This window comes from Vombatus ursinus, unplaced genomic scaffold (assembly GCF_900497805.2).
Source record: "Vombatus ursinus unplaced genomic scaffold, bare-nosed wombat genome assembly UNPS02015096.1, whole genome shotgun sequence".
NCBI lineage: Eukaryota > Metazoa > Chordata > Mammalia > Diprotodontia > Vombatidae > Vombatus > Vombatus ursinus.
In genome coordinates, this window is record NW_020954874.1 from 37,217 (window position 1) to 57,404 (window position 20,188).

Consider the following 20,188-nt stretch of genomic DNA (forward strand, 5'->3'; position numbering starts at 1 on the left):
AAGCTGGGACAGCTGAGAGCTCCACATAAGGAAGCTCTCCTGTCCCCATTAACCCCCACCCACAGCATAACTCTATGTAGGAGTGTACCAGTCAGCCCATCATCTAAAAAACCCAAAGCCAGGATCGTAAAAAACTAAGCTTGTGCTTACTAGCCCTGGAATCAGGATCAGTGCTTAAATCTTGCCTCTTGTGTTTTCTACCTGGATGACCTTGGGCCCACTGCTTAACCTCCCTGTGACCCAGTTTCTTCATCTGTAAAATGAGGGGATTATACTAGATAGCCTTTCACATCCCATGGCTTGAGGTTTGTGATACTATAAGATTTAGGGGCTAAGTGGCAGGACAACTAAATTTCAGAAGTGAGTGGTGGTTAGATGAGATAGTTAAAGGCTAGTAGGGTGTGAGTAGAGCTGAAGGCTATGCTCTTAGGTTCCTGAAGGGGAGCGGGCTACACTGGAGATAAAGGATGGGCAAAGGGGAATGTAATGGAGACTGGGTAGGGGGTAGCTAAGTAGAAAAGCTGGACACTCATTGTGTGAGGCAGTTTAGTTCTTGCCTTTCCTTCCACCAAAGAGCTAACACCCCTCCCTCCCATTTCTCCTATCCCCGCCCTCCGAGTCAGCTTTGCTCATCACTGCGGATTCTGGTGACTCATCTTCCTGCACCAGAAGGCTGTGGCACAGAGGGGGCTGGTGGCCTCAGTAAATAGAAGAGCCAATAATTAATCTCCTTTGACCCCAGCCTACAAACCCTCATTATTGTTCACAAATTTAACATCCTGGGGGGCCAGAAGGTACACTGAGGACATATGGGAAAGCTAAAAGGAGAGAACCAGGGTCACACTCCCTCTTCCCTTCATATTACTTTTGAGGAGTTAGATTCCTTAGTTCTAAAGGACAGAAGGGGCAAAAATTGGAAATATAAGAATCTGGGATTTCTGTATCCCCCTAGGACCTTGCTTTTGTCTTCAGGGCACAAGATTGATCTGGGTAGCTATTTGAGGTATGGGACAAATGTCATAGGGTGGCTTCTTTTCTTTTTTTTCAACTCCTGGAGAACCCCCAAAAAGTTGCAGGAAAGGGCCGATATCAGTGGCAGGTAGGTACAGAAAAGGAAACCCACCCCACCATTCTCCTCCTCACTGCCCCCACTCCATACCTCCTGTAGTAGATCTGCTTGTTCTATGGCCTTCAGCACACTTTTCTTAGAGGTATCCTGGACATCACCACCCATCAGAAATTCATCCAAGATGAAGTAGGCCTTCTCAAAGTTGAAGATGATGTCGAGTTCACATACCTGAAACATAGGAACATAGATTTAGGGCCAGAAGGGGCTTTAGAGGTAATCTAATCCAATCCTTTCTGGATAACTTGACCCAGAGAATTTAAGTCATTTGCCCATGGTTAGGAAAGTGGTAGGCAGAGCTGAGATTCAATCTAAGGTCCTCTGACTCCAAATTCAGCAGTTTTCCCATAACACCATCCTAGGATGGGGAACAGGAATGAGCCATCAGAGGACAGATCCTCCCAATCCTGCCTCTCTCCCCTAACTCCCTTCTTTATATTCTTAGTTTATGATTCTTCTATCCTAGACTCCTCACCGCACTTCTTCTTCAGTCAGCTAACTTCCCCTTATCCCACAACAAATCCTGTTCCTTCTCTTTACTGAACTTTTGCCACATCTCCCATCACCAATCTCTTTATGTCCCTGTCCAAGTTCTGAGTTTCTGCCCTCAACCTTTGTCTGAGGTCATAGGATCCAGAACTTGAATGGATATTTCAGATCTTGTCTAATTTCCTCATTTAACAGATGAAACTGAACCACAGAAAGGCAAGTTGACTTGCCTAAGGTCACAGAGACATGATGTGGCAGAGACAGCATTCAAACCCAGGTCTTTAACCCCCAAATCAGCTCTTTTTCTACAAATGCCATACTCTTCTAAACCATCTCCTGAAATCTGAGATCTGAGCTGTCTTTCCTAATTCTGAAGTCTGATACCCATACCTTGGGGATTGAAGTAAATTTCTACTTTTTTTCACTCCCACTAAGGGCTCATTAGAAGGCATGGCTAATAGGCTTAAATCTTTATAAAAAGGGATTACTGTTCTCACTGCCCTTAATTCATCTCCTGATCCTCTTGGGGGAAGCCTAAAAGGTTCCCTGGTTTTGGCAGAAGGAAAAGGTAGGTGGTGAAACTGGGGAGAAACTTACACTGCCAAAATACTTGTCCAGGAGCTCCACATATCGGTGGATCAGTTCCAGTGTGATGAGCTCATTATCTTGGCCCTCAATGGCGCAGCAGAAGTAGAGGCTGGCATATCTGGGGAAAGAGGCACATTGTACAACTGGGGGAATAGGATGTTGGGGTCAGGGGTTCTAACCCTCCAGGCCCAAGCACTTGTTTTAGTCTTTGGTCCCAGGCATCTGATCCCCAAGATTCCAGTTCCCTTCCCACTCTACCCCCTCCCTCCAAACCCAACCCACTACTTCCTGGGGCAGCTTGTAGGCCCAAGGTAAGGTTAGAAGAGTGGTTCTGCCACACAAACCTCCCCAGGTCTCTTTCCTTGCCCCTTTGATCTTAGGAACAGACACATGGGAAAATATAAACTTTCCTTTTTGTCCTCTGACCTACTGTGTCTGACTCAGCAAAACCTGAATCATTTACCTACTTGGAGGAAGAACTAGAACATGTGCAATGGAGGGTTAGAGGCAATATACACAGGGCTTCTAAATAAGATTGGAAGAGGGGAAAGAACCTGCTGCTCAGGGACAGGATATTGTGGCAAAAGGCAGGTTTTAGAGATATGGGGAAGAAAAGTTTGTGAATGAGGGTGTGGTCATGAAAGAGATTGGAGGCAGAGATTGATTCCTCCCTTATTTTCAGCCCCCACCTATTCCCCATGCCTAATTTCAGCAGCTGAAGCAGCCCCTCCTCTCTCACACATACTGTTCAACATCTCCAAATGCCCATTTCAGCAGGACCCAGGCAAATGTGAGTCGAGAATAGGGGCTTTCAAGAATTGGGTATCACCTCTTATAGACAACTTTGAGGTCTCTCCACTCCAGGAAGCTGCACATCTTGGGCTTTCTGGCCAGGACGACCTGCATAAGTTCTCGAACCATCTTTTTCCTCTCCTTGTCTGACATAGCCAGGTACCATTTCTGCAGCCGCAGCTTCCCCTGCCGGCTGAACAGCAGCATGAACCGCATCTAGGGGTGGAGTGGAGGTGGGTAGTAGTGTTTGCAGATATGGAGATCTGATACACAGCACTGAAACCATGTATACTAGCCTTCAATTCTCCTACTCCTAACCCATGAAATCCTGTTTCTTCCCCTCCCTCTACTTTCCAACTCCCCCCACCCCCACTATACGGATTTCTAGTACTTAACTTTCTCTTCAGGAAATTATATTAGGGTAGATGAGTGGAAATTTCAGGGAGGCAGATTTTGGCTTAAGATCATGAAAAAAAGTTCTAACAAAGAGTTTTCCAACAGTGGAATGATCTGCTTCAGCAGATGGTTCCCTAATGGAAGTCATCACCATAAGCCAGATAACCACTTGAAATCACAGGATTTCAGACAGAAAGAGATTACATATCAGAAAGGGATCTTTGAGATCATCTAGTCCAGGGGTTCTTAACCGTTTTTTGTGTGTCATGGACTCCTCTTGTGATCTGGGGAAGCCTAGGGATCCCTTCTCAGAAAACTATTTTTAAATACCAAAAAAAAAAAAAATACATAGGATTGAAAAGGAAACCAATTATATAGAAATAGTCTCCAAAATATTTTTTTTTAAAAACAATTTTATGGACCTCAGGTTAAGTACCTCTAAGTTGATTCAACCCATCATTTTACAGAAGAAGGAAACTGAGGCACAAGGTAAAAAGGGTAGCAAGTAGCAGAATAGAAATGTGAACCCAGATCTTCTGACTCCAATTCAAGGTTTCTAGAGTTCACAATACCAAAAGTCCTTGAAGAAGGGGTTTGCTTCAGGTGAGGGTTGAATTAGATGAACTCTGAAGTTCCTTACAGCTTTGGGATTCTTAGAACCTAAATATCCTACTCCTAGATTCAGGTTCTTTCCCCTCCTCCCACAAAGCTTTCATTCCCCTCAGGCATTTAACCCTCATATTTTCTTACCCTTTTCTCTCCAACCCCCTTTCCCTTTGAGGACTCACATATACTTCTCTATAATTTTCCTTTTCTAATACTATCCCTTTGGTTGTCCCCCTCCTGACCCCCCTAGTCATTCAAGATACAGGAATCAAGTCGTCTGGAAACTTGAACAGGGGGGGCAGCTGGGTAGTGCAGTGGATGGAGCACCAGCCCTGGAGTCAGGAGGACCTGAGTTCAATTTTGACCTCAGACCAAATACTTGACACTTACTAGCTGTGTGACTCTGGCCAAGTCACTTAACCCCAATTGCCTCGCCCCCCAAAAAAACCCAAAAAACAAAACAAAACAAAACTTGAACAGGATTATTTCTTCATTGGGAAAAAAAGGGCAACGTCAGGTTAAGACATATTTAATTTTCTGGGTTCGATCTTGACTGAAATTTGGGGAGAATGAGGGAGGGTAAGTGGAGAAACAGAAGATCACATTGTCTTTCCTACTCTAAGGGCCAGTACCATCCAAGATCCCACCTGTATGATTGGTCAGTTGTCTCTTTCAAGGGGTTCCTCTGTGTGGGCTATGGAGTATGCTATTTTGGTGGCACGAGAAGAAAATGGGTGGGGGTGAAAGGTACAGCAGGAAAAGAATGGTGGAGAGTGTATTATGTACGTGGGCAAACTACACAACAGACTTGAGGGAAAAGAAGCAGGTGGGGAATGCCTCTTGGGGTTTAAAGAAAGAAGCAGGGTGCTGGGTTGGGAAGAAAGAGTGTAGGAGTTTGGTGCTGGTGGGGAAGTGGGAAGGTGAATGGGGCACTGAAGTGGGGGTGGTTGAACAGCAGAGGACAGCAGGGCCAGAAAATTACCGGGGGAGGGGGTAGTGATGAAGGGGAGCCTATGCACACGTGGGAGAACTGGGTGCTGAGAGTACAAAAGGGAAGGGTTTGACTTGGAGAAAGGTAAAGGGCAGGGTGGGACGTGGAGAGTTGGACGCCTGGGTTTTCGAGAGCGTAGTGCCTATTGAGACCTAGAAACTTCCTCCCGAAGAAGTCGCCCCCTTCACCCTCCGGCGGGCGGGGGAAGGGGGGGAGGTGGGGCAGAGGCATCTCCCCGGGGACTGACCATTATCCTCTGCCCTGTGTCAGTCCCCACGGACGGGCGCCCGCAGCTCAGGCCGAGTCCCTTCTGTGCGTCCTATTGGAACCCCCACGCCCACGCCTGGCCCGACGGTAAGGCGCTCCGGGCCCCCCTCCCTCTTGCTGATCTAGGGGCTCCCGCGGCTCGAGACGCCCGCTCCCCGCAGTCCCTACGGACAGGGGCGGGGGGGAGGAGGGGATTCCACCAGGGGCGGCGGCGCTTCTTCCTCGATTTCCTCTCCTCCCTCCTTTCCCCTGGCAGGCCCGCCCGACCTGGGGAGGGCACCTCTGGGGTGGAAGAGGCGTGCGCCGCCCCTACGAGCTTTGGCCCCCGAGATGTCCCAGCGGGTGTAGCCCACGCCCCTCACTTCCCCTCCCCCAGCTTCGCACTCCCTACCATCCTGCAGCCTCTGGCACAGCGCGTCCCTCTTCGGCCACCGTACGGGCCGGCTCCGCTTCCTCTCTTTCCCTTTTCTTACCCCCCCCTCTCCCGCCCCCTCCCCTCCCCCTCCCCCTTAGCCACAGGACCCCAGCCCCACCCCTTTTCCGCCAGGTGGAGTCTGGCTTCCACCCTAGCGTATTGCGTAGGCGCCGGCGCCGAGGGGTGCGGAGGCGGGGCGGTGCCTAAGGTGGAGGGGAAAGAGGAGGAGCGGAAACCATGACAACTCCCTTCTGGCCCTGGCTGTTCCCGGCCCCGCCGTTGCCCCTAGCAACCGGGAGACTTTGGCCGGCACTAAAAAGGAGATTGGGTAATGGGGACAGCGGGGCCTCAGGCTTCCGAGAGGTGGGGGGGGGGAAAGGCGGGAAAACGGGTTGGGCTTCTAAGCGGAACGGGGTGGAGGCGCTGTGGGGTCTGTGAGGGAGGGGAATGGACAGAAATAGAAGGTGATGGGGGAGAAGAGAGTTGAGAGACTGTGTGTCAGTAAAGCACATTAGCAGATACTGACCGAGCACTTAACTGTGTGCAAGAAGAGGGGCTTCCCTGGGGAACCGGGGGAGGGGGTGCTGCCCTTCTCCGGGGACAACGAGACCCCCATCAGTTATTTTACATTATTATATGTCCCATAACTGCTTCTGGGGTCCCATTAGTACATTTCCACTTACCTCTGGAGAATGTAAGATCCTTGAGGGCAGAGATTGCTTTGTTTTTGTCTTTTTCGTTGCTTAGCCAAGTCCATGGCATGTAAGTGCCTAATCAATACTTAAATGAATACCATGATTTTACCTGTATAGATACTATACCCATATAGATACTGCATCCATCTAGATTACAGCTTCCTCCATGCCTTAGTAGAGTTTCATGAAGTGCTTTGGTCAGAGAAAATTCATCAACAAGTGGTCAGCCTTCTGGTCATGTTTTATTTGCCTAGGCTAGTACTCAGGCGACAAAGTCAATTACCAGCTTGTAGGACATGTTGGAGGCTTTCCAGCCTGTTGGGCATGTTGGAGTTTGTGCACCAATGGCATGGCCTTCAGTAATTCTGTATTCATGCCATGATGAAGGATTTTACTGAAGGATTTTGTGCTAGGTGTATAAATACCGATGTAGATCTAGGGCTGTCCATTTGTTATCCTCTGGTCTTTACATGACAGGCTCACTACCTTTCCTGATCATACATTTATTTTCTAGGCAGTATCCTTTTTACTACTTCTGGTGCTTGTCTTTGTTTGTAATATGTTGTAACCTAATTATGGCCACCATATTTTTCCATTGCTTTTTTGACCAATTACAATTTTGAAACTTTGGGGATTAGGATGTGTTGTAGTTCATAGTCATATAGCAACATGTTTGAAAATTGATGATAAAAAGATGAATTTTTGTGTCAGGGAGTAGCTTGGGATTGTCTTACATAATGTATAATTATTGGAAAGCAATTCAGTTTATTCTCTTCCTTTTTTTTTTTAAATAAATTCTGGGACCAGGGCATTGTGCAGTCCTTGTCCCAAGGTACTCATAGACCACCTGAATGGGTTACCTATTTAGCTACTTGTCATAATCTAGACCTTCTGATTTACCTGTGCTGAGTAATTGGAAATTATAGTACTATTGCCAATTCATACTATATGCATCTGTGATTTCATCAATGTGAGTACTGCTAGAGATTGCAAATCATTCTTACTTTCTTATACAGTAGGGATTTAAAAAATATTGTATAATGTTATATTTTATATTTATATTGTATAATGTAACATTTTATATAAAATAATACAATACAATATAATATTATTTATATTGGCCTGACTCAGGCCAGTTTGGTGGTTCAGGTTCCATACTGGAGTGAAATGAGACACTGTAAACTTTCTGACATTGAACAAAACAGAAGCTTGCTTAATAGTAGCATGGAAAGGATATTTATCAACTGGGTCATTGTGGTGTGACTGATAAGAAGGGTATAGCAAACCTGAGGAGTTTGGAGTGAGTACAAATAAGGAGAAATATTTGTTTCCAGTAACATCCCTGAGGAGGAGTCACTTGGGAGGAGGGAGGTGAGGAGAGCGTCTTGGCTTTGGCCTTGGCTAGGTTTCCTTCTGTGCAGCCTTGGTCCAGCAGCCATCGTATATCTGGGCCATCAAAAAAGACTTAATTTTTGGATTGTCTAAGAACTATGTTAAATAGAACTCTTCATATGAGGTCATTAAAGACCTGTGTCACATGAAATCTGTGGAAACGGTTTAGTGTAAGGACAATGTCTGAGCCTCCCTAGGTACACAGAGAACTTTCCAGAACTGAGAATGTGGAGAACTGTGTCAAACACACTGTGGCTGATTTTATGGGAAAAGGAAATATTTAAATGGGCATAGAGTATAATGGAAATAATAAAGTATGCAAATTTGGGGCAGAGTTTTGGTGAATGGTAGGTAGCATGGATGGGTTGGAATGGTTTTTTGATACTTAGCCAACTAGCTCAGGAGGTAGAGATAGAGGGTCATTCCTGCAGGTCAGCATGCTGAGTGGTAGCCTAAATCAGTAGTGTGATGTGTTTTCTGATCAAAGGCTGAGAGCCCTTTGGAACCTGAGTTTTTATAGAGTTTTCAGACAAAGGGTTGGTCATGGTAGCTTGGTCACTGACATATCACTAGTGGGGCAATGGGGTCAGGGAGGATGGATCAATAGTAAAAGGTAGGGGGTTTCTAAAAATTAACCAGGACAAGGAAGGTGGAATTATAACTATGCTGCATTAGCAAGCTTGCTGGACAGTATCAGCAGTCAGTTTTAACTAGAACTAGGTACAGTTTAAACCATAAGCATACCAAAACTGTGTAACAGGAGACAATACTGAGATAATGGGACCATAGTTTCCTCTGACTATTCATAGAAGAACTCTCTCTCATCTACTGTACTGGGTCTTAGAGGAGCTATTCTTCAAGATACTTTGTTTCCAAGCTCATCTTTTTTTTTTTTTCTTGGTCAGGCATCTTCAGTATTGCCCTTCTTGATTTCTACATCTTTGTCTTTAAAAATATTGAAAATACTTTATCTTGAACCTAGAGATATACTTTTCTCCTGTTATAAACATTGGTTTGCTACCACTGCATCCATTTCCTGATATAAGCATTTTGTCTCATCATTCTGCATGTAAGGTATGCTGCCCAAGGAAGATGTGTGTATTCACAGAGAATGTCTAAAAATAAAGACAAACAGCTCAAGGAGAGGCATGGATAGATATCTCTGAAATCTTAACTTACCCTTCTCTAAGGGAAAATGTGGTTCTTGCCTTTTAGGAAATGGGAGAAAGGGCATGAGACTGGCCTCTTTGTTTTCCTCTGACAGACAGTGGTAGCAGCCTAGAATTATATCTATCCACTCTATTAAATATTGCTAATCTAGGGGCACAGTTTTTAGGTTCAAAAGCCACTACCTTCCCTGGCCACTGGGTACCCTAAGCTTATGCCTAGCAGTTTGCTCTTTTCTGACTCATTTGTTCTGAACCATTTATTAAAGCAAATAGCAAGCATAAATTGGAGAAGTTATACAGATTAGAATATACCAGAAAAGGAGGGAATGAGCTCTTTAGATGGGAGCAAGATAAGATCTGTGCTCAATCAAGAGAGATGCCCCAATTTCAACCTAAGGAGAAATTCCTTAATTCTCTATTCCTAAGGAGAAATTCCTCAAAGTCCAGGGAGGCAAGCTGAAAATCCAGGACATGGTGAGGGGCCAGCTTTGCTTATAGGTCTGCCTTCCAAATTTTGTCTCTCTCTCTTTCCATGTTTCTTGAGTCAGTTCCCAGTAGAGTCTAGAACCTCATTGCATCTGTTCTTGAAACCAGAATGAAGAACATTTGCCCTCTCCAGAGTTCTCTCACCAACTCTGTCCTCACCTCTGCATGCAGCCTTGTGTCAGTGTTCTCTCCACCAATTCAGTTGTAGCTGAAAAATAGCACCTAAAACACCCTGGACTTAGAAACAGGAGTTACCTTTGAAACTGAACAGAGTGGTTCCTGTTGTGAAGTAGTGTGAAATAAAAGTTGAGTATGCAGAATGGGGCCAAATTATGGAGACCTAAGCAAAAAAAGGTCTTTGGTCTTTATATGTTTATTTTTTGTTTTTAAGTTTTCAAGTTAAACAAGTTTTATTTTTTTATTAGTCTCCCCTCCTACTCTTCTCCCCTCTCATATTCATTAAGCAAATTTAAAAACCTAAAACAAACCCTCAACATATATCTACATAGTTCAATAAAACAAATTCTACACTATGTCTGAAAATGTATATTTCTGTATTTTAAGTTTATCACCTTTCTGTTAGATGATAAGTGGCATGTTTCATTGTCATTCTTTTGGACTCACGGTTTTTCATTCTGTTGATCAATGTTCTGAAGTCTTTCAAAGCTTTTTTTTTCTAAAATGCTATCATTTTATAAATTGTTCTAGTTTTGCTTACTTCATTCTTAATCAATTCATAAAAGTTTTCCCAAGACATATATGAACTGATGAAAAGTGAAGTGAGAAAGAGGAGCATGTTGTGACCAAGAGTAACAGCAATATTAATATGTACAATATTGGAAAAATTACTGTGAAATACTGTGAAAGACTTAGTAACTGATAAATAAAATGATCTACCACAATTCCAAAAGACTCTTGATGAAAAATGCTATACACTTCAGAGAACTCAGAGTACAGATTTTTTTTTTTTGGCGAGACAATTGGGGTTAAGTGACTTGCCCAAAGTCACACAGCTAGTGTTATGTGTCTGAGGTCATATTTGAACTCAGGTCCTCCTGACTTCAGGGCTGGTGCTCTGTTCACTGCGCCACCTAGCTGCCCCCAGAATATAGACTGAAACAAGTTTTCCTTTATTTTTCTTGTGTTTTTATTTTGAACATTTCTAATATAGAAATATGTTTTGCATGACTTCATATATATAATGGGTATTGCATTTCTTTGCTCCTCAATGGATGGAGGAAGGAGAGAATTTGGAACTGAAAGTAAAAATAGAAGTTAAAAAAATGAAAGTCTTCCCAGTTTCCTCTGAAAGTCTGTTTCACCCAGGGCAGCTACATGGTACAGTGGATAGAACACTGGCCCTGCATTCAGGAAGACCTGAATTCAAATTTGGCCTCAGACATTTGACACTTACTAGCTGTGTGACCCTGGGCAAGTCACTTCACCCCATTGCCTCGCAAAAAAAGAAAAAAAAAAGAAAGTCTATTTCATCATTTTTAAGGTACAATAATATTCTATTACAGCCATATACCACAATTTGTTTGCCCATTCTCCAACAGGAGGAAAGCCACTTATATTTATGATTTTTGGCTACCATGAAACGATATGCTATCAATATTTTTATACATATAGCTCTTTTTCCTCTTTTATTTCTTCGGTATATAGGTCTAGTAGTGGTATAGCTTGAGTCACAGTTTGGTAACTTTCTGAACAGAGTTTCAAACTGCTTTCCAGAACAACTGAACCAATTCACAGCTCCATCAATAATGCTTATTGTATTGTTTTCCCACAGCATCTTCACTATTTGTCATTTTCTTCTTTTGTCATCTTTGCCAGTCTGATAGATATGAGGTAAAACCTCAAAGGTGGTTCAATTTGCATTTCTCTCATTATTAATTAGAAATTCTTTTTCATAAGATTGTTTATAGCTTGGATTTCTTCCTTCAGAAAATACACGTTCATAACCTTTGGCCATTTATCTATAGGGGAATGACAGAGTTTATAAATTTGAATCAGTTCCTTATCTATCTAGGAAATGAGACCGTTATCAGGGAAACTTGTTGCAAAGATTTTTCACCCCTCCCCCCAATTACCTATCTTCCTTATATTTTTTACTACTTATGTAGTAAATATTTGTGTAAAATCTTTTAAAATTTTTTATAATCAAATCCAAAATTGTCCATTTTATCTTGTGTGATCCTAGCTTTTGGTTAGTCATGAACTCTTCTCCTTATTTATAGATTTGAAAGGTAGTTTCTTCTTTGTACTTCTAATTTACTTACAATGTTACCTTTTATATCTAAGTCATGTATCCATTTAGAGCTTATCTTGTATCATGTGAAGTTAACATAATTTCTTCCAGTGAGTCACTCAGTCAGTAAACATTTATTAAATGCCTCATATGTGCCAGGCATTGTGCTAAACCCTGGGAATACAAAGGAAGGCAAAATACAGTCCCTGCTCTCAAGGAATTCACATTCTAATGGAGGCAATAACATGCAAACAACTATGTAGAAACAAGTTATATTTAGGAGAAGCCAGAAATAATCAACAGAGGGAAGGCACTAAAATTAAGGGAGTTTGGAGCAGGCTTCCTGTAGAAGGTAGGATTTTAGCTGGGACTTCAAGGAAACTAGGAGGCAGAGATGAGGAGGGAAAGCAATCCAGGCATAGGAGACCACCAGTGAAGATGACCAGAATTGGAAGATTGAATGTCTTGTTCAAGGATCAAAGAATATGTGGGTGTAAGAGTTAAGAAGACTAGAAAGGTGGTGGTAAGTGGAAGCTACATGGTGCTATGAATAGGATACTGGGTGTGTAATCAGAAAGACCCGAGTGAAATTCAGTGTTAGGCACTTAGTAACTGTGTGATGCTGGACAATTATAAAGGGAGAGAGGAAGGGGGCCCAGGAGAGAGCCTTGTGGGAATAACCATCATTAGCAGGCATCACCTGGATGAAGATTCAGCAAAGAAGACTGAGAAAGTCAGATAGGACAGTCAGGAAAGTGCAGTGTCCTGAAAACCTGGAGAGAAGAGTATCCAGGAGAAGAGGGTGATCAATATACAAAGACTGCAAAGATGTCAAGAAGGATGAGGATTGAGAAAAGGTCATTAGATTTGGCAATTAAAATATCACTGGTAACTTTGGAGAGAGCAGTTTTGGTCGAATGATGAGGTTGGAAGCTGAATTAAGGGGCTAAGAAGTGAATCAGAGGAAAGTGGAGGCACCTATTGTAAATGGACTTTTCAGGGAGGCCACGAAGGACAGAAGAGATATAGGTTAACTGTTATCAGGGATGAAAGAATCAATTGAGGGTATTTTGAGGATGGGAAGACTGGACATACTCTTTTAAAAACTATTTTTAATATTGTTTTCTTTTTAAATTTTGAGTTCCAGATTGTTTCCCTCCTTCCCACCCTTCCACCACCCACTGAGAAGGCAAACAGTATGCCAGTTATACATGTGAAATCATGCAAAACATACTTCCATATTAGTCATATTGCAAAAGAAAAGCTACACAAAATAAAGCAGAAAATATATAGTTGAGTTTGCACTCAGAGTTCATCAGTTCTCTTCTCTGGAGGTGGATAGCATTTTTTTCATCATGAGTCCTTTGGAATTGTCTTGGATCATTGTATTGATTAGAGTAGCCAAATCTTTCATAGTTGATCATCATGACAACATTGTTGTTACTGTGCACAATGCTTTCCAAGTTCTTCTCACTTCACTCTGCATCATTTCATGTAGATCTTGCCATGTTTTTTGTCTGAAACCACCCCCCTCATAATTTCTTATAGCACAACCATATGCCACAACTTGTTCAGCTGTTCTTCAATTAATAAGCATCCCCTAATTTCCAATTCTTTGCCATCACAAAAAGAGCTGCAATAAATATTTTTGTATGTAGAGGTCTTTTTTCTTTTTCTTTGACCTCTTTGGGGTATGGACCTAGTAGAGGTATTGCTGGATCAAAGGGTATGCACAGTTTTATAGCCCCCAGAATGGCTAGACCACTTCACCACTCCATTAACAATTCATTAATGTACTTATTTTTCCTTATCCCCTGCAGAATTTGTCATTTTTATGTTCTTGAGCAGGGAAGTGATGAAAACAGTTTCAGAAAAAATGTGGTAGTAATGTGTAAAATAGATTGAGACACAAAGTAGAGGTATAGAGTTCATCAGGTGGTTAAGAGTATTAATCTAAGTGTAAGAAGGTGAATCATTCTAGGGTGATATAGAAAAGGATGGCTAAATTAAAAAGATATTACTGAGTACTCCTACCAACAAGGAGGCACTGGTTGTTGAAATAGAAATGATGGGGACTTTGTGGGGAAATGACCATTTTATCTTAGAATTTGTAGTAGAGAAGGAAAGGAAAGTAGATATTGATAAATAATTTAACTTTGAACTTATTTCAGAAGGTTCGGAGAAAGGATTGGTAGGATCTGTTATACTAAAGTTCTGCAGAGATGTGTGCCTGAGAAAAATAGGAAAATCTCAAGGATAAACTTCTTGTGACAGAAAGAGAAACAAATGTGATGGAGAGGAAAAGGGAGAATTGTCTAAAGATACTGATATGGATACGTGGAAGACTTATGCCAACTTTGATTTTTAAGAAATGCTTTTTTTAAAAACATCACCATAATTTTCTCATATCCCTCTTTCTTCTCCCAAGGAGCCATCTCATATAACAAACAACATTTTTTTAAAGACGAAAAAAGAGAAGACAAAAAAGCAGCATAACGTATCAATACAAAGAAAAAGCATGAAAATATATGTAATGTATGACACTTGTAGACCTCCTGCCTTTGCAAAAGGATGGGATGGACATGTCTTCTCATATCTCTTCTTTTGAGTAACTTTATAATTTTGCAACATCACTTTTGATTTTTTTTCATGATTCTTTCTGTTTGCATTGTTGTAGTCATTGCATAGATTATTTTCTTGGCTCTCCTTACTTTGCTGTGTATCAGTTCATGTAGATTTTTCCAAGTTTCTCTGTATTCACATTTGTAATTTCTTATAGAACAGTAATATTCCATTGTAGTCATGTCCCATAATTTATTTAGCGATTCCTCAATCAGTGGATATCTTTATGGGGTCTTTCTTATCAGCGGCCTCCTTGGAGTATAAGCTTACTAATGAAAACTCTCAATCAAAGGATGGACATTTTAGTTACTTTAATTTACATAATTCCAAATTCTTTCCAAAATGGTTGTATTAGCTATGCCAACAATGCATTAGTGTGCCTGTCTTCCTACAACCCTTTAAACATTGACTACTCTCTTCTTTTATTATCTTTGGCAATTTATAGAGTTCAGTTCAGATTTTTAAAAGATGTATACCAAAGAGGAGAAAAAGACTAAGTAATGGAGGATGAAGACAAAAGCATGACATAGTCATGTAAGAAATATTACCTTGAAGTTTTGTGGCGATGGACACATATGAGGGTGTGGGAGTACTGTAACATTTTGAACATCTCTCTCTCTAGGCTAGAAATGCTTGGATATTAGATTAATATTAAATTGTTTCTGTCAGTATTTATACCTAAGACTCAGAATTACAATATTAACGTTTTTCTTTGCCATCCTATTTTTTTGGAGTTATAAAAATGTTTATGAATGAAATCACCTTGGTTCAGGAGAACTGTCAGTTGGGGAAAGCCAGAAATTTAAAATTTCCTTCTTTATCTGTGGCTAATTATAATCTCCTCAAAACACCCTTGAGTAATTGGAATATACATAGGCCAATAATACATTGGGTTAGCTACTGTTTTATCTTAACATTGGTTTTAAAAAAATGTTATTGATTTTTTTGTTTTTATGTGTCCTACAACGGTAACATTACAATGTAACAATGAGAAAAAGATGTGGCTTTATAACAATGTATTACATCAGTTACATTATATGACATTATTATGTCAATTGAATAGTAATGAAAAAAGATGGCATACAAGTAAGAAGATTTAACCTTGAATTTAAACAAGATTTAAAAATAAAAAGTAAATTGAACAACAGAAATTACATTGATATTGATTATATTAATTTTGGGCAGTAGACAGCACAATGGATAGAAAATTAGACTTGAAATCAGGAAAACTCATCTTCATGAGTTCAAAGCTAGTCTTAGACTACTAACTATGTGATCCTGGGCAAGTTACTTGACCCTGTTTGCCTCACTTTCCTCATCTGTAAAATGAGCTGGAGAAGGAAATGGCAAACCACTCCAGTATCTCTGCCAAGAAATCCCCAAATGGGGTCACAAAGAGTTGGTCATGACTGAAACAACTCAACAACAACAAAATAATAATAATTTAATCCGGAACTTAAACCAATGTAAATTAATTAACTGCTACAGGAGAACAAAAGAGTGTAGAAAGTGTCTTAATCAGCAAACTTTTGACTTCCTTGCCAAATGAAGAGAGATGGCTGTCAAAGGCAACCCTGTCACTTGAGTGTTTTGGGGATAACAAAACAAACCCCTTTTTGTCCGCTGAAAAAAAATAATTTCTGACTCAGTGGACCCTTAGTCATTGTCTTCTCTTTCTAGCCACAGATAGTGTTAGGGCTATTGTATTGATATCTTTTATTTTTTTATCTATTTTTATCTATTTCATTTATGGATAGATCCTTCCTAGACAGCCATACCTTGTAATTTGAAAGAAAGAAAGGAGGGGCTGCTAGGTGGCGCAGTGGATAGAGCACCAGCCCTGAAGTAGTCAGGAGGATTTGAGTTCAAATCCAGCCTCAGACACTTGACACTTACTAGCTGTGTGACCCTGGGCAAGTCACTTAACCCCATTGCCTAGCCGAAAGAAAGAAAGAGACAGGAGTGATTCAGGAGCCACCCCATAGACAATATTCCATACCAGTAATTCTCTCACCCCACCTCACCAATGAAGGGAGGAAGTTGAATTTTGTCATCTCTTTGGAGATAAGCTTGAGTGTTATAATCACTCAGCATTGACTTTTGTTTCTTGTTTTTGTCATTTACATGATTGTCATTATATTTATTGTTTTCCTGGTTCTACTTACTTCACTCTGTATCAGTTTATGTAAGGCTTACCTGAATTCTATTAATTTCTTACTGAATATAGTTATATTCTATTGTATTCAAATTTGTTTAGCTATTCCATACCTACTTTGTTTCATATTCTTCCTCTTAGCTAATTCTGTAGTTAGTTATTGAAAGGAAGGGTAGTCCCAATTCAGATCCTTGGAAGCATTTTTGTTCCAAGGTGCCTAGGAAATAGATTCTAGGCCTTTCAAAACTAACCTCTATCTGCAGCTGACCAGAGAGATTGATAGCCCTGGGTCTTGTGCTGATTCTCATGGAGTAAGTGTTTTGGGAGCTGTAATGACCAAGGCCTTGCATAGTATGATATGAGTATATATTGAGATGTGATACCTGGGGTGCTGAAGTTGTCAGGCAGCCCACATCAGTTCATGTGCTGCTTTCCTCAAACCCACAGATTTGTCACAATTAACCAGTGATGGAATGTAATAGACAATGCGTCCACCAGGTGGCAATCTATTCCAACTGGCCCAGCCCACCGAGTGGTCTCTGCAGAGCCCTTTTGGTACGTGCAGCCTCCCATGCTTAGGGCTTTGTGGCTGTAGGTGGCAGTGCTGAGTAGTTAAAAAAAAGGTGGGGGGGCTGGCTAAATTCAGACAATAATTTGTGTTAGGGGATAAAAAATGAAAATATTTCTCAGAAATATATTTTTGAAATAGAGAAGAGCTATATGACTCACCTCACCACTTCATCTATGACCTTACTTTGCATCTAGAATTTCTTCCTCTAGTTTAAATGATTCTTGTGTCTTAGAGTACACAAGTAGTTATTTTCCTGTGAACAGTTCATTTAACATACTAACAACCAAAAAAGGTTTTAAACTCTGTTACATGGTTGATGACTACATCCCTAAATACTCTTCTGCACTCACAAGTAATGGAAAGGGAATAAGGGGAGCAGTGTTAATGTTTAGGGACCAGCTCTAGGTGCTGGACTATAACAATAAAGGCAAAAGAAAAATAGGAAATAAATGAATGAATGAAGAATTTATTAAGCTCTTACTATGTGCAGTATATTATGCTAAGTGCTGGAGATACAAATAGAAAAATATAGGCAGTCCCAGTTCTCAAAGAGCTCACATTTGAATGGGGAAAAGAACACGTGGAAGGTTTCAGCTATAAGTCACATAGAAAAATGTTATGGTCCTTAGAGTACAGCAGCAAAGCTGATATTAATACTTATCTTTGATGTCATTTCCATTGATAAAATCACAACAGCTTCTGACGTTGAACCATTTGACAGGCTCAGAGACTTGGGTAGCAAGAACTTTCTTTTTTGGGTCGTCAGTACCTGTAGGAATAGTTTCCAGGGCATGTTTCCCAGGATGATGGTTGAAGGCATTGGGCTGGAAGCATTGTTATTCCCTAGGTTTTGGGGTTCATCATCTTGGGCTATTCCTGTCTGGATGTGAGGAGTCAAAGTGGTGGTGGTGAAGGAAATGCTGCAAGAAGCATCATTCTGTAAATGAGGTAATATTTATAAAGTGCCTTGCACGTAGTAAGCATTTAACAAATGCTTTTTCCTTTCCCCTACCTTTCTACATAATTAAAAACTTTTGCCCCCAAAATCTGCTAGCCTTAGCTGTGGGTTTGGTTTCTCCTCTGCAACATAGCCCACAACTGTCTGATCTGCCTTTGAGCTGGGACTGCCCCTGGCATTGGTTCTTGTTCCTGTTTCTAGGCTATTCTCAGTTCTCTGGACTTAACTCAGATTGGTAGTGTTGGCCTCAGGTAGTTTCTATTGCCAGCATATGGTGCAGTGATAATAGCTTCTGTGGATGTGTTGGGAGAATCAGTTCATGTCCAGTGGCTACTTATTCCCTTACTCCAGCATGGCCTCTGGCTGAGGAAGATAGTTTTCAAGGGCAAGGACAAAAGACAAAAAGGGGTGAAAGCAGACCTTTGCATAAATACACAAAACACTTGCTAAATCCCTTCATCCTTTTGTGAAGCTTTGTCTTGTCCCATTGCCCCAGGCCATGGACAGTCAATAATTTAAGTGACATAAGAGGGGTGTGGTATAATGCTCCATTACAATAATCAGCTCATTTTAAACATAAGCTAATGTAGAACGGCTAAACCACAGCAACAACTACAACATCTACAAAGTCTGCTTTGTTTCTTTCTCTTTGGTTTTAGAGAATTTATTTTAGATGAAAAGTCCTGGGTTCAGTTCACAATCACTTTGTGCTCCCAGTTAGAAACTTCCTGACACCTAGGCAGAGGTTGGGCTTTCTCCCTTTCTTTACATAATATTTGTCTCTAGTTAAATGCTGGTTGAGGCAAAATTTAGTTTACTGGAAACATTTGGGTAATGAAAAAGCAGATTACATTATAGTACCTATGATTGGGAGGGAAGTTGGGAAAAGAGCAGATCTTTGCTTGGAATTTCCCTCCACCTGGTTTCTCTATTCCAAGCTTCATGCAGAGAAAATGACTCTCCTTGATATCTTCCATCTCTCCTACAGCTCAGTCTTTCCTCTGGAATCTAAAAGCTCAGAATCTTTTTCTTCTGATTCTGAGATAGCTTGTTCCTTCTATACAAATCACTTATGACATGACCTAGCCTCTCACACAATGGCTTTGCTTGATTCAAGAAGATGTAAAGGCCTTGTTGACACTCAGTTCTGATTTTTTGATTCATTCAAAAAGTGTAACTGGTCAAGGCACCACAGCCAAATTGGGGGGGGCGGGGGTACCTTTTCATAGGACTTATAAACTCAGTATCTAAGAAGTGTTGATCCTTATTGTACCACTAGCTCTTTCTGCATTCTATGACCTAGGTTTGGGGGAACCTCTGTTTACAGTATCATATTGTCTACCTCCATGCCATATTTCTTAGTTAAATTAATATCTTAACACAGAAAGGCAATATCTTAAAAGATAGACATTGATTTATTATGATATATGATTGCAGGCCAGAGTCAAGGGGAGCCTTTATCAAAAAATGTGGCATGAAAACTGGGTTCTGAACCATAGTTCCTCATGGGGAGACATTGATTGCTCAGAACAGTTTGAATAATAGCAATTATATACTGGACAAACAGAAGCAATTAACTTAGTTTAGTTAGACATGGGAGCATAGCTCCCAGTTGGTGTCCTAGCTCCCAGTTGGTGTCCTATGTTTGTGATGCTAAAATTGAATGAGGGTCTACCAGCTTGTACTCTTTTTCCAGGTTACTGTTTCTGGATCATATCTCCTCTAAGGTTTGTTAAATTGTAATCTGCATAAGAATCCCCCAGCCTTTATCTGTTGCTGTCTTCTGGCTTTGGGTTGGGAAGTACCCCTAGGTACTGAGATGAGAGCTGCAGTGATTGACTTAGACTTTATAATGACTGAGAGTTTGGAGGTCTAATGAATTCCTACTTTGATCATAGGATCATAGATTTAGAGGTAGAAGGGATCCTGGGAGCCATAAAGTCCATCCTACTCATTTTACAGATGAAGATACTTCACACAGCTAGTAAATTAGGCTGGATCTGAACTCAGATCCAGTTTTCTCTCCATGGTGCCTCTCCTGCTTTTTGAGGGTACAGTATATGTATGTGCATGAAGTGAAGGTACAGTAGGGCAAGAGAGGAAGAATGGCTTTTTCCATACATGGATCCTTGTCCATTTTCAGGTTATTGTAGCCGTCCTTGAATCTACCTACTTCTCTCTTAATTTAGAAATTGGTGGGGCAGCTTGGTGGTGCAGTG

At 41.2% G+C, this 20,188-nt stretch overlaps 1 protein-coding gene and 1 long non-coding RNA gene across 3 annotated transcripts in view; one reads left to right on the forward strand and one right to left on the reverse strand.

Moving 5' to 3' along the window:
• The window catches only part of LOC114031175 (AP-1 complex subunit sigma-1A), a 6,875-nt gene extending 1,141 nt beyond the window's left edge, over nucleotides 1–5,734 (reverse strand). The window contains exons 1-4 of the mRNA XM_027846187.1: nucleotides 5,647–5,734; nucleotides 3,033–3,211; nucleotides 2,213–2,321; nucleotides 1,160–1,297 (exon numbers count right to left, since the gene is read on the reverse strand). Of these exons, the coding sequence (XP_027701988.1) occupies nucleotides 1,160–1,297; nucleotides 2,213–2,321; nucleotides 3,033–3,211; nucleotides 5,647–5,649 (429 nt within the window). The 5' untranslated portion in view covers nucleotides 5,650–5,734. The remainder of the gene's footprint in view (nucleotides 1–1,159; nucleotides 1,298–2,212; nucleotides 2,322–3,032; nucleotides 3,212–5,646) is intronic.
• Nucleotides 5,267–20,188, forward strand: part of LOC114031176 — a 79,395-nt gene continuing 64,473 nt past the window's right edge. Inside the window, exon 1 of one of the 2 annotated variants that reach the window (XR_003567709.1) lies at nucleotides 5,267–5,342. This is a non-coding gene — a long non-coding RNA (uncharacterized LOC114031176). Of the gene's footprint in view, nucleotides 5,343–5,815; nucleotides 5,999–20,188 lie in introns of those variants that run through there. The other variant, XR_003567708.1, reaches the window with a different exon arrangement.